The sequence below is a fragment of the Colletotrichum paranaense genome, assembly GCF_030867605.1.
Source record: "Colletotrichum paranaense strain IMI 384185 chromosome Unknown Scaffold_16.1, whole genome shotgun sequence".
Classification (NCBI taxonomy): Eukaryota; Fungi; Ascomycota; class Sordariomycetes; order Glomerellales; family Glomerellaceae; genus Colletotrichum; species Colletotrichum paranaense.
Genome location: NW_026848974.1, coordinates 109,667 through 122,578, shown reverse-complemented (window position 1 = coordinate 122,578; position 12,912 = coordinate 109,667). Strand labels below are relative to the sequence as shown.

The following is a 12,912-nucleotide window of genomic DNA, read 5'->3' as shown; positions in this document are numbered from 1 at the left end:
TCACCCCAAGGGCCAAGGTACTCTGCAACCTCTGCCTTTACTCGCCTACTGAGGTGCATTGCAAGTTTCTTTTTTAGTTCCTGCCAGCTGGATTGGACTGCAGACTGCACCGGTTGCTGTCACGCCTGCGCCTGTGCTTCTTCCTCTTACACGCACCCCCTTCGAGAATAGCACCCGCCCAGGACATCACTCAACCTTGAAACCTCACTCTGTCCTCCGTCCTCCCAACACCAAACGTCGATACTCCCAGTACCTCGAGGGGTCGCACAGGCCGAGCCGCTTTTAAAGCATTTCGCGCCCCCGTACCGAAACTGTGTCTTGGGCTCTGCGCCGGTGATTCACTTCAATGGCGCTTTAGACTTCCCAAGCTCCCTCTGGCGCTGGCACGCGGTCCTTTCCCTTCCCTGAGCAACTCATCTTAGGTTCAAAGGCGCCGTATCCTACCTTACCGTCCCGTCCCCGTACCTCACCTTATCCTGGCTACCTTGAACATCCGCTTGGCCTGTTTGGACCACCTTTCCTCCTCGTGGTCCCTGTCACTTTCCTCCCACTTGGACACTTATTTCCTCCCCGCGAACCACTCGATCCAACAAGTCGACACCCCGTCTATATCACCCCCCTCGACACCCACAATCGACACACACACACACACACACACACACACACACACACCACCTACCTCTTCGACCACTCCCCGAATTTATCCTTTGCCTTCCATGTGTACTAGAAATACCGGGCACCGAATACACTCCAGACCCTCTCCCCACGCCGGGGTTACGGCCATACCGCAAACATGTCATTACCAGTCGCCATCCAGTCGGCGATTTTCTACTACCTCGCATGTACACCATGTAACGAGATGAAGGCTTTCCGAAAGGCCAAGAAGAAGGCCAAGGAGGATAGGGAGGTGAAGAGGAAAATAGAGATGGAGCAACCTGGACTGTACCGTCATCCGGACCCCTTTCACACAAACCCATTTTGGGCCGAAGAGATGGCAGCAGGGCCACACCTACCCAAAAAGTCAACCAACAAGAATTCGAGCCAGAGAGGTCTGGCGAGTGCAGGCCGGACGAGCACAGCCGCGAGTTTTGGCGGAGCAAGCACCGTTGCCGAGAGTACTAGCCCTGCGACTCCGACAATAAGTGCCTCAACGGCTGGTCGAAAGCTGTCCGGCGAGGGTTGGAATAGAGAGCTGTACCAACGAGAGGATGAGGAGCTTTGGGGTCACAACTTCACCGGCATGGGTCACAAGCTGATGGACAACATCGCAAAGGCCGGAAACACGGCCGGACGCTACATGGAGGAGAAGTTGGGGCTGGAGAAGCCCATCACCGATGAGGACCGCGAGAACTTTTACCGTACACCGAGGAACCCGCCCGTCAACGAGTACCACCCGCCGATAGTAGGAAGCAAGCCCTCCCGTCCGGACGCTCTCAAGTGGATGCTACAGCCGCCGCCCCCTGCCAAGCTTATGGAGGGCCGCATCCCCGTCGCCAGAACCCAGAGCACCAGCACAGTTGGAAGCAGGAGAACAATGGCGTCTGAGGACACTCCTTTGGACAGGCTGGTCCGTGAAAAGGCGTTGAAGAAGAAATTGCGGCAACAGGGAGAAAAGCTGCCCTTGGAGGAGACACCTTCGGAATCGGAGTTGATCGACTCACTTATCGGCAGGCGGTCACGGCGGACAACGGTATCGAGCAGGGGAATGTCTAACCGTAGCCGCAGCCTTTCGCTAGATTCCGAAGTATCTTCAGACGGCGAGCTGGTGGAACGTCGGCGCATCGCCCGTGCTCGACGTGTTCCCATGACGCCCGAGGAGACCTCTTCAGACGAGGACGACTTTGTCCAGCACCGCACATGGGATTCGTTGGGAAAGTCGAGTCCTCCCCGACGGCCCAAGCTGGAGACCATTAAGAGCTCCCGCTCCAACTCCAGGCAGGCATTAAAGGCACGTCCCAACGGCACCAAGCCAGATGTTGCATCTAAGGACAACTCTGACGTCACGCCCAAAGCGTCTGCCAACCCTATCATCAACCGTACCGCGGATGAGAACACACCTACCACTGTCACCGCTACCACAACGGTATCATGATGTTGGACACCTGCCACGAACAAGGTCGAATAGACAGCCGACCAGAACATACTTTCTCTAGTTGTCTCTGGAATTCCCCGTCATCATTTGACGAGGGTTATCTACTGCATTATTTACTCCCAGAGAGGGGCATAGCGTTCATGGGAAGGAGCATTTGCATTTTTCGGAAATGGGATTCGGCATTGAGGCGTTAAGAGGCGTGCTGCCACAAAAGCAAGAGAGCAAGCATACAGTGGGCAATGGGGTGTTTTCAAAAAATAGGGTCTGGGGTCTTTGGGTTGGTTTTGTTTAAAAGAGGACGAGATCCATGGCTTGTTTGATATTTCTTCATTTCATCTCTTCGTTTCCACATTTAACACATTTGGCCGCACACCAAGATGCGATGAAGCCTTTACTTCTTTGCTTTTACGCCCCTTTTTCTTTCCTCTCTTATTTTCCCTTTGTCGTGGCATTACTGGCAAGTAGCACTAGGAACATGACGGGTATTATTGCTCTGTCCGAAATCTTGTGTGCCTCAACGTTGAATGATCTGACCCGTTTTCCTTTTCGTTTGATTCAACTCCATCGACGGTGACCAACGCCTCATATAACTGCAAACCTCGTGTGCCATCCAGCCTCTTCTATCGTGCTCCTACAGATGCATTCCGCCGTCCTCGTCGTCATCGCCGAGACCTCTCATGCGCTCCTCCATGGCCCGCCGCAGTTCATCGTCTGTTAGGCGTCCACCTGTGCCGTTTGCTTGCTGAGTAGATAGGGTGGATTGCGTGGGGGGACCATCCATCGTGATGACACCGTTGCGTATCGTGCCCATCTGGAATGTACCGTCCATCCAAGCGGGGTGTGACGAGCTCGCCGCAGTAGTCGACGAGCCACCACCACCACCACCGTTGGTCGCCGGCGCACCCTGACGTCCAGAGGCAATCCTATGCTCCTCCGCAGCCGCCGCACCAAGCCCGTTAGTCGCTGGGATCCCATTCCCATTAGCACCGTTCGCGCCGGCGACCGACTCGCTTGTGATCCCCCTCCGATCCGCCGCCCCCTGGCCCGCCTCCTCCTCCTCGATCTCCTCTTTACTCTTAAACTCGTTCCACGAGTGTCCCCTACCCTCAACCTCGTCGCGGATAATCTGAACGCGCTCGCGCATGCGGGCGATGACGATGTCGTTTTCGCGAATGGCTTCGACGCAGGTCGGGTCCGGGCCGTGCCCCGCCGAGGCGTCGGTTGCCGAGTCGAGGGTGGTGGCGTCGCCTGCTGCGTAGGGGGCGAGCTGGGCGTTTGAGTATTCGAGGTGGAGGATGGAGTTGCGGATCTCGAGGGCTTTGAGGTGGAGGGTTGGGAGGGAGAGGTCGCGGAGGGCGGAGGCGAATTGGGTTGGGGATATTGGGCGGGTGTCTGCTGACATTTTGGGCGGTGTGTTGGTTTGACAGGTCGGGAAGATTGAGTAATTTGGTTTTGGCGAGGTTTGGTATTCGGTTGTTTGCTGGCGAGTTTGCGACTTGGGTGTTTGGTCTCGTTGAGAAAGAGACTGAAGGTATCGGTGTGTGAACAAGAAAGGTAGATGAAGTTCTTGGGCAGTGGAAGAGACGGGAAGAAGGTTAAAGCGAATGAGAAACGGCGCTGTTTACGAGTGGAGGATTGGACAGATGGATGGACGGAGGGGGGACGATGACGATGTGCAGGCTTGGTGTTTGTAGAGGAAAGAGACGTCCTCCCAGGTAGATGCCGTGCAACGTCACCGCAGGTTTTCTGCCAGCTGGAGAGGTGAGGTAGCTTCCTTCCGAAGCTGAGCGCGGGGTGGGAAGGTGGTGGAAGGTGCAGTAGAAGGTTCCGGCGGTGGGGAATGAGCAGGGGGCGGTCAGGTACGGATACCTTGATGGAAAATGACGAAAGGGGGGAGTGCACTGGCAGGTAGGTAAGTTAGGTACTCCGTACCTTCCATTAGGTCTTACCGCCGACGGATTTATCCGCTCGCCTCGTTATCGATTACGTGCCTTAGTTCCTGCGTGCTTACCAAAGCCCCGGGGATGGGCCGGAAGCTGCCCTTCGCCGGCTGCCGCGGTCCCGATCCCCGTGGTCGGAACAGGTACCAAAGAATTTACGGGCTTCGATTGCATCTTTGAGATTGAGCCACTGCGACAACGCCGCCCGCGCGCGACGACGACGAACGACCACCACCACTACCTCTACGAAGCAGCGACAAAAGTGCGACGACAGCACTCACATCACGAGAGGTGGCATACGCCTACAGCATTTGCTAAAGGGAAACCTCTTCGTCGACAAGCAGCCGGCGCATTCATGAGTCTCTAGCTTTTTGGTGCGCTCCCGCGAAACGAGCAAAAAGAGACGGTTGCGTCGCCCACCCAGGGCGGCTCTAGGAAGCCATGAACGCCTCATTCGGCCTTGTTCCCTCGAGATCGTTCCGACACCTCGGCCTGCGCGCCGCGTGCCGTTCCGCGCTGAATACGACGAGCCATTCGCCCGCGTCACGACTTCTTTCAATATGCACCATCACCTCCTGGCAGACGCCCGCCGCTACCCGGACGTACATATCGGGCCCCTCGCCCCTCCGCCGAAGACAATGGCCGTCGCTCAGCCTCGCCGCCACAACGGTCGGTAAATCAACACAAAGATGGGCTTCCTCCTCCGCATCATCATCATCACCACCCAAAACCGACTACAAGAACGAGCCCCTGCTCCGCGAATACGTAGACCTCCCGCTCGACTACAAGGACAAACACGGCCTGCGGTTCAGGGAAGAGAACAAGGACCTCTCGGCGGCAGAAGCCAGAGCCGTCTTCGGCGCCTCCCTCAAGCCCGCCGCGGCGAACCGGCTGCTGCGCATCATGCACGGCCGCCGCGTCGCCGGCACCCTCGAGGACCCCGCCTTCGCCATCAACACCGCCGCCTTCACCGCGCAGCAGCGCGATGCCGCGCTGGCGTACCTCCGCGAGAAGACGCCCGTCGACGAGGTCCTCAACGCGGGACTCCGGGCCGAGGACGAGCTTGCCGCGCTGGAGAAGGACCTCGCGGAAGAGGAGAGCAGTGCTGACGAGGGTGATGCTGCCTCGTCGACCGCCGGTTCTAAAACGCCGTCTCTCCGCAAAGAAACGCCCGTCGTCAAACCGGACCCCGTATACGGCTACAGCGCCTTCGACGCCATCCGCGCAAAGAACCAAGCCAAAGCCGCCGAGGAAGAGGCCCGGCTCATCGCCGAGGCCGAGGCAAAGGGCATTGAGTACAACCCGGGCACGCTCTCCATCCCCATCAAGCGCCCGCCCATGACGCCGCGCATGGCGAAGTGGACGGAACAAGGCGCCGCCTCGGACCTCGCCGCTCCGCCCCCTCTCACGTTCGCCGAGCGCATTCTCCCCTCCGCGGCCGTCGTCTTGTTGCTCGTGGCTTCGCTGTCGGCGTTCGCGGCGGTGTACACCCCGCCCCGCGACGCCGACCGCCTGTTCCCCGAGGTGAGCGCCTCGACGGCAACGGTGGGCGCGCTGATCGCGCTCAACGTCCTCGTCTCGGTCGCGTGGCGCGTGCCGCCGCTGTGGCGGTTCCTGAACCGGTATTTCGTGCTCGTGCACGGCATGCCGCGGGCCGTGACGATGATTACGGCGAATTTCTCACACAGTTCCCTCGGCCATCTGGCGACGAACATGGTGGGGCTGTGGTTCATGGGCACCGCTTTGCACGACGAGGTCGGGCGGGCGAACTTCCTGGCGATTTACCTCGCCTCCGGCGCCGTCGGGTTCCTGGGCAGCTTGACGGCGTTTACGCTCCGCGGCTTGTTGACCGTCTCGACTGTGGGTGCGTCGGGCGCCGTGTTTGGCGTCGCGACGGCGTACTTTTGGATGCACCGGTTCGATTCGTTCAAGGTGCTGGGCTTCCCGCCGGATCCGATGAATGGGCCCCAAGGGTTGGGGTTCATTGCGCTGATTTTGGGTTTCCATATTTATGCGTTTTTCAGGCGGGGCAAGCAGACGATTGATCTGACGTCGCATCTGTTTGGTATGCTGGCCGGGTTAGTCGGGATTGAGTTCGTGACGGGACGGAAGGCGGAGGGGGCGAGGGTGGATGGGTTGGAGAAGAAGAAGGCGAGGGGTGATCTTGTTGCTGATGCGCCGCCTCGCGATGGACAGGGTGACGGCGGGAATGATGTCAAGGCTTAAGAGAGAGTCAGGAGATACGTCTAGATGTTCTGCTCTCCGAGGAGGAACGGGAGGGTGAATTGTGTATAGTTACAGTCCTTTGTAGAACTCCTGGGATATTAGATGGTTGACCCCTATTATCACCCCCTTTGTTGGGATATTAAAATTTTTAAATTTGCATCTCGCTCGCAGACGAGTAGAGGGAACGTTCTTCTCGGGGTCTGAAATGAGACTAGATTTTTGTGTTGAGATCATGACAATGTTATGCAGGTAGCCAATCTATTTCTATTTTCGATGGCCTGTTTTCCGACCCCATATGTCGGTCCAGTGTGTTGATGATTCCCAGCGTCATACTATCTTACAAAACTGAATCAAGTCCACGCCATGTTGTACAGTCGTTTTTGTCCTTCTTACAAGAGGAGAGTCCTCTCTAGGTGATGTTACAGGTTTTACAAGGTTGTGCTGCCCGAGGCAATCAAGCAGGCATAGGAGTAGCCGCCGCTGCATCCCGGGCAGGCGTAACATCCTTCTTAGCTGCCTTCTTCTTGTCGACCCGTCGTCGTCCCACGGGCTGACACCAAATCTGCATCGTCACGACATTGATGTCGGCAATCTCAACATCAATCACATCGTCAGCCTGCACGTCCGCGAGCCTACTATAGCCCTCCAGCCTAATCAGGTCCACCGAGGCGCCCAGGTTGTAGAAGGTGCTCAGCCGGCCCCTCAGTCCAAACGCGTAGACAGCATCAACGACGAATTTGAACGTCTTTGGCAGCGGCGCCTCGCCGAAGCGCCACGCGCGCAGTAGTGCCTGCGCCACCCAGTGCGTCGGGGCGTTCTTGTTGTCGACCTGCTTGATCTGGCGCTGGAGGGCGTGGAGCATCGGCAGCGCGTCGGAGAGGGAGCGGTGCGTCCAGGGAAGGATGGCGGCGGCATTCTCGTCGGACAAGAGCTCCTCACCGACGAGGGAGCGGCCCGTCTTGCGCTCGTGGGCGAGGGCGGCGTGGATCTGCCAGTGGACGACGAGGTCGTTGAAGCGGCGGATGGGACTGGTCGACTTTGCGTAAGCGTCGACGCCGACGGCGTAAAAGGGCGCCGGGCTGACCGAGAGCTCCGAGTTGCCGACGTAGACGAGGAGCCGGTGGATGTGCTCCGCGGGGATGGGTTTGCCTTCCGCCGACAGGGGGTCGATGTGCTCACGGCGGTAAGAGGCGAGACCCTTTGCGTTTGTGACCGCGTCCGGCTGGGTGCTGTAGGGGACGGGGATGGCGCGGGCCTGGCACCACTTTGCGGCGACCTCGCCAGCCGTGTGCATGAGAGTCTCGACGAGGCGGTCGGCCTTGCTGTACGTGGACGTGTTGAACTCGATGAACGGATCACCCTGCCACGCCATCGACCTGGTCAGGTCATCGGCGTCGCCTTTGACGATGATATGGTTGAGAGATACCTTGGGGGAGTCGAACCTGGTCTCGAAAGGCGGCAGCTGTCCCTTTTCCACGCGGCGGTGCTTAAGGGCTTTGCAAAGGCGATTGATGAGGAGAAGGTCATCCCTATCTTCCGGGGACAAATCCGCAGCAGTAGTGATACGCTTCACAGGCTTGGGCGGCGGGGGCGGCTTGCCCACGACAAAGGTCTTGCTGACCGTCTGTGTTTCAAGGCCGGGCAGGATGCCAGTGACTTCATGCTTTGGGATGTGCAAGATATTTTGCACAGTGCCTGGTTCGACCTTGTAATCTAGGATGTTTCCTATCTCGTTGACTCTGGCGCTGAACGTCAAAGACGGTCGGCCGGGGTTCAGCGAGAACTCCTGCTCGAGCTCCCGCGGCAGCATCTTTTGGTTGTATCCAGGCATGTACAAACTCGATGGCGCCTTCTCAAGTTGACGAGCGAGCGCGGATTTGGGGTCGATACGGGAGGCGGGATCGGCAATGTGGATGTGAATCCAATATTCCCCCGGCTTCTCGGTCGCCTCGACAGAGAAGCCGTCATCCACGTCGGCCGTCTGCTCAGAGTCCACACAAAAGATTGTCGTCTTCCCCCAGTCTCGCCTGTGGCCCTCAGCAATATCAGGTCGGAGTGATTCGTTGACGTCCACGAGGGGTGTATCCATGGTGGCGCCTCGCTGGACAGTAGTGCCCGCGAGCTTGTACTCGTAACGAGCTGGAATATCCCAGGGTGGAATCCAGCCAATCTCCTGAAGGAAAGTGAAGGCTGTCCAGTGCGCCACCCACTCAGAATCCTTGTAGCAGTCCGTCAGCTTGAGAATGGTGGAGCCCAGGCTCTCGAGCTGTGATGGCTTCGGCACAATGCGATGGCACGCCCACAGCTCCATGAAGCGGATGTATTCGAGATCCTGCTTGCTCCATGTCGCGAGATTTCCCACCTCGTCGTTGCTGGGTCCGATCATGCCATGGGGCGTCCACTCTCGCCTCAGCCGGCTCGCCTGGATGACCCCACGGGCTTTGAGGATAAAAGAACCAAGACTGTTCTGGCGGAGGAGGGAGAGGGATTGCGCCGGGGTTTCGCGCAGCGCGGCGCCCTCCACCAGTTCGCGGACCTGGTTCTCAACCTTGTTCAAAAGTTTGAGGTCGGATATGGACCTGACCTCGTAGATGTAGTTGCGCCTATGCCACTTCATATTGAGCGGGCGGAACCCCCATCCATCGCGGTTCAGGGCGGTATGCACAGCATACAGCTGATGAGGGAGGAACATGTCGCCCGCCTTTACGTGCTGAGGCAGAAGCTTATCCGCGATCTCCTCGAGGCTGAGGTACTGCCGCTCGTCCGTGGCCAAGTGTTTGCTCGCGAGGTCCAGGGTGAGCTGGGACTGGTAGAACGAGACGGAGTCCTGGTAGAATTTGATCAAGTCTCTCTGCAAATCGGCGGCGGTCTTGAGAGCGGCCGGCGTATGGTTGTGAAACAGCGCGTTGCGCCGCTCCTCCGTTTCGGGTTCCGCAGGCAAAATATCGGCAAGGGGCTTGAGTCTGTACGGGTCGATAAAGTTTTTGAGAATGAAGAGGGTGACAATATTGCGCTCTGGGACGAGTTCACCGGTGCTCATGTAAAAGTACTGTGAATTGTTGTGACGGCCAATACAGACTGCCAGGATGGGCAAGCGGCCGCTGTTGTATCTTGTCTCGACTAGGTCACCGGGTTTGAGAGCGAACGTAGATCCCCGCAGGTCCTGGAGTTCATCGCTCTTGGACAAGTCGCGGTTTGTCTTGGTCTTGTCGTGCAGCTCTCCCTCTCGACCATTCATGAGTCCCAATGCGCCAGGGAGCAGGTCAGGTCTGGTGAGGTAGTTCAGCAGCGGCGTGTCCTGCGCGGGTAGGTCTTGAAGCAGACGCTTTGAGGGTGAGTAATTTGCGCTCTCCCATTCTCGGAGCCGCACTCTGATGTCCGACTTTTGGCGAATGTATTTCAATTCTTCTTTCGTGGCTGTGGTCGTAGGCTTGCGATACCCACCTCTGCCATTGCCATAGTTTCCACCACGAGCGTTTCCGCCCTGGTGGTCATAGTTCCCGCGATGATTACCGCCCTGATTGCCGCTGTAGTAGGACCTTCTACCCGCATATGACTGTAGATGAGTTCAGTGAGACTGAAAGATCCTGAGAAACATTTCATGAGGAAGCCCTCATCATGAGTAAGACGTACCCTTCTGGACTCTGTGGATGAGCCTGTCCCCAGCTGCTGGAGTGTTAGGGTGGATGGCAAGCCGCTGGCGACTGATGATGATGACGGCCTAGATGAAAGACATCTCCAGCACACATATGGTCTGCCCGAGTTTCGCAACATTGCGGGCAATATTATGGCAATGCTGTGAGGGCATAGTGTTGAGCGACGTCCCTCGCCACGACGTTCTGTTGCGGCGGCTCACCCAAAATTTCTGGTCCGCGCCACGAGGTATCCACTTTTCGGTCCACTTTCGCGTTATCACGTGACCGACATCTCATAACACATAGAGAAGGCACCTTCAACTTGGTCTTCATTTAGCTTTGAAGAGTAAAGTAAAGTAAGGTAAGTAACCCTAGCATGAACTATGAGTATTATCAACACATTAACGACGCTTTGGATCATAGAGAACCTGGAAGTTCAACTTGGACAAACATGGACAAGTAAAGCACTAGATGTCTATGGCGCAACGCACCGTCTCGTGGGCATAGATCAGTAAAGGATATCGTCTTGTGGGGAATAGTGAGTTTATGCCCTTCATCGATAGTGACAGCGGTTTTGGGAGCTGTTGGCAGAGGACATTCGGCATGGTCAGTGGATCCCTTCATAAACGGTATGCCCAAATGAGTAGTGGATCCCGCCGATGGCTGTCTTCCGGCGCCGGTACCGGGATGCCCCACATCGGCACTTTCTCCTCCGGTCATTTCATCCGGAGCGAGGCGGCATACTTGTGTTGCCTTGCCATGTTTGCCCTATTGTCTTTTCAACGACAAACTCATGCAGCGACCGTAGATTTACACAATTCAGTCTTTGTCTCTCTGACTCATCGAAGAATCTAGGGATTGCCGTCCACCCGCGAGATCAACATTGGTCTAGGTCCTGACACAAATGCTTAGAAACGGGGCCCTACGGAGTACATGCAGCTCACCATTTCCTTCTCGCCGTCCATTTCCATCCGTCTCGCCCACACGCAGGGTAGGTAGGTTTACATCCTAGAAACTTGTACACAGCGGTGAGATCATCCTCCGAAAGTCCCTTTCATCGAACAATGTTTCAACCCGCAAAACTCCACATTACTCAAATCCTCGCCTGTTTCGATTTCCAAATCTCAACCCCCCACCCACCCACGAACCCCGAAACACATGAAGCCAGCAAGAAACAAAAACCGGAGAATCGTCGGAGAGGCGCACGTGGCTGGCTCATATGATTTACACATACAATAAGCATGTATTTCGGGCGTCCAAGCTGGATATTAAAATTTCGTCCAAAATCCATCCCTCATAGGGTACCTACCTACCTTAGGTAGTACGCTATGACTTCTTTCCTCAATCCTCGGCCCGAGCTCTCGTCTCAAAAGCTGCAGCAAAAAGCAACGTTATTTTCACCCAGTCTCTACGTACCGGGCACGTAGGTATCCGTTCAGCAGGGCCCTCGCTTTCTTCCTTGCTTTCTTCTTCATCTGAACCATTCGACGCGCTTGCACATAGTTTACAAGTAATGGCTTTTCCCCCTCGGCTTGCACCTTCCTAACCACGAAATGAAGCCTGAACATCTAATCCCCTTCTAAAACGTCTTCTAGTGCCAAAAGCGTCTCTGAAGTAACAATCAAGATTATGAGTTTATCAAGCGGTATTTCTAGCTTTGCTCATGGAGCTCACCCAATCTCCCCCCTCCCGCTACTTTCCCAAATAAGGAAACAGAGCCTAAGATGTGAAGAAAAGTGCCGAGACAAGACAACATACCTAGTAGGGGGGCCTAACACAAACGCCCACCACGAACGGGTTTCAAGCCTCCACCTCCCGCGCCAATCCCAACTTGACAAGAACCAGTGGGCGGGCTGACTCTGTGGCTCCGTGGCTGATCACCCAAATGGTATTCCCCCGCGGGAAATTCCACTCAAGGCGGGAAGGGGTGAAAGAGGTCTCAACGGAACACAACCTTCCCGAAGCCACCCTTTCCCCTCCTTGGAAAACGCAAACACACCATGGTTTATTTCCAGAGAGTACGGAGTACGGAGTAGGTAGGGGAGGCTTTGACATCATGCTATCCCGCGCGTGCTAGAGACCCAACGACAACACCATAGCCATACCAATGATACCATCCCTTTGCGCACAGTCCCCTCTCTCTGCCTGCCGCTTCCCTTTCCCCCTCCCTCTGACCAGCCTTTCCATATACGCGGTACGAAAGCACAAACCCCCCATCGCGCACATCGTCCATCTATCCGTACCACGGTATCCAACATCAAGGACGGCACTAACGTAGTGTGAAAAAAATTGCCCCCGCCCCCTCTCTCCCGTAAACGTTTATCCAACGAATGTTTGTAGCAATGATTGAAGCAAGGGACCAGACCAGAGAGGAAGAACCAGGGAAGGACAAGACAAAAAAAAAAGATCCGAGCGGCTCGCCATGACAACAAAGTGACCCCAGGGTTCATCCCATCATGATTCAACCACACTGACAACTTCAAAGTGCCAAGACGTCCAAACTCTTCCGTCAAAATTCAATCCCGTTCCAAGTCTCCGGGGCCCCTTCAAAGTTCTGGACTCAATGTTCCAAAGTGAAAATGGGCTGCTTGCCTTATCCTGCGTATTACTGCGTCTGGTAATGAACTTCAGGTACCCTGTTATCAAGGAAAATCCAGATCTCGGCACTCCGTTCCAAAACATGCAATCCATATCACCACTATTCCCTGCTACGCCAGCCTACGCAGTAACCGCCTGTTTCGTTTCAAATGACCCTATAACGACCACCATATTACTGTAATCCAAACCTCGGAACATCCGACGAAGGAAGGGAAGGAGGGGGTCCGACCGTTAGTAGGGCTTAAAAGCTAGTTGGCTATCAACCAGGTTCCTGGGTCAAGTCAGACTCTTGTCAGAGGCTCAGAGCCACGTTGACTGTTCACATAATCCGTATTCCCTAGGTACTACGTTTCCTACTCTACTCGATAGTGTACCAACCTTCACTTCGTAGTCATGATTCAGACGATCCATCAATCTGGTT

At 56.0% G+C, this 12,912-nt stretch overlaps 4 protein-coding genes across 4 annotated transcripts; 2 read left to right on the top strand and 2 right to left on the bottom strand.

Moving 5' to 3' along the window:
- Positions 1–793: 793 nt before the first annotated feature.
- On the top strand, positions 794–2,092 carry CPAR01_14561 (uncharacterized protein; the record flags this gene model as incomplete). Its single annotated transcript, XM_060498812.1, has 1 exon — positions 794–2,092. The coding sequence occupies one exon, from the start codon at positions 794–796 to the stop codon at positions 2,090–2,092; it is 1,299 nt and encodes a 432-aa protein (XP_060342275.1).
- Positions 2,093–2,723: 631 nt separating this feature from the next.
- Positions 2,724–3,494, bottom strand: CPAR01_14560 (uncharacterized protein; the record flags this gene model as incomplete). Its single annotated transcript, XM_060498811.1, has 1 exon — positions 2,724–3,494. One exon carries the CDS (start codon positions 3,492–3,494, stop codon positions 2,724–2,726), a length of 771 nt encoding a protein of 256 aa, XP_060342274.1.
- Positions 3,495–4,473: 979 nt separating this feature from the next.
- On the top strand, positions 4,474–6,258 carry CPAR01_14559 (rhomboid family protein; the record flags this gene model as incomplete). Its single annotated transcript, XM_060498810.1, has 1 exon — positions 4,474–6,258. One exon carries the CDS (start codon positions 4,474–4,476, stop codon positions 6,256–6,258), a length of 1,785 nt encoding a protein of 594 aa, XP_060342273.1.
- A 454-nt stretch (positions 6,259–6,712) lies between these two features.
- On the bottom strand, positions 6,713–10,032 carry CPAR01_14558 (mitochondrial protein cyt-4; the record flags this gene model as incomplete). Its single annotated transcript, XM_060498809.1, has 2 exons — positions 6,713–9,814; positions 9,892–10,032. The coding sequence occupies 2 exons, from the start codon at positions 10,030–10,032 to the stop codon at positions 6,713–6,715; spliced, it is 3,243 nt and encodes a 1,080-aa protein (XP_060342272.1).
- Between the last annotated feature and the right edge of the window lie 2,880 nt (positions 10,033–12,912).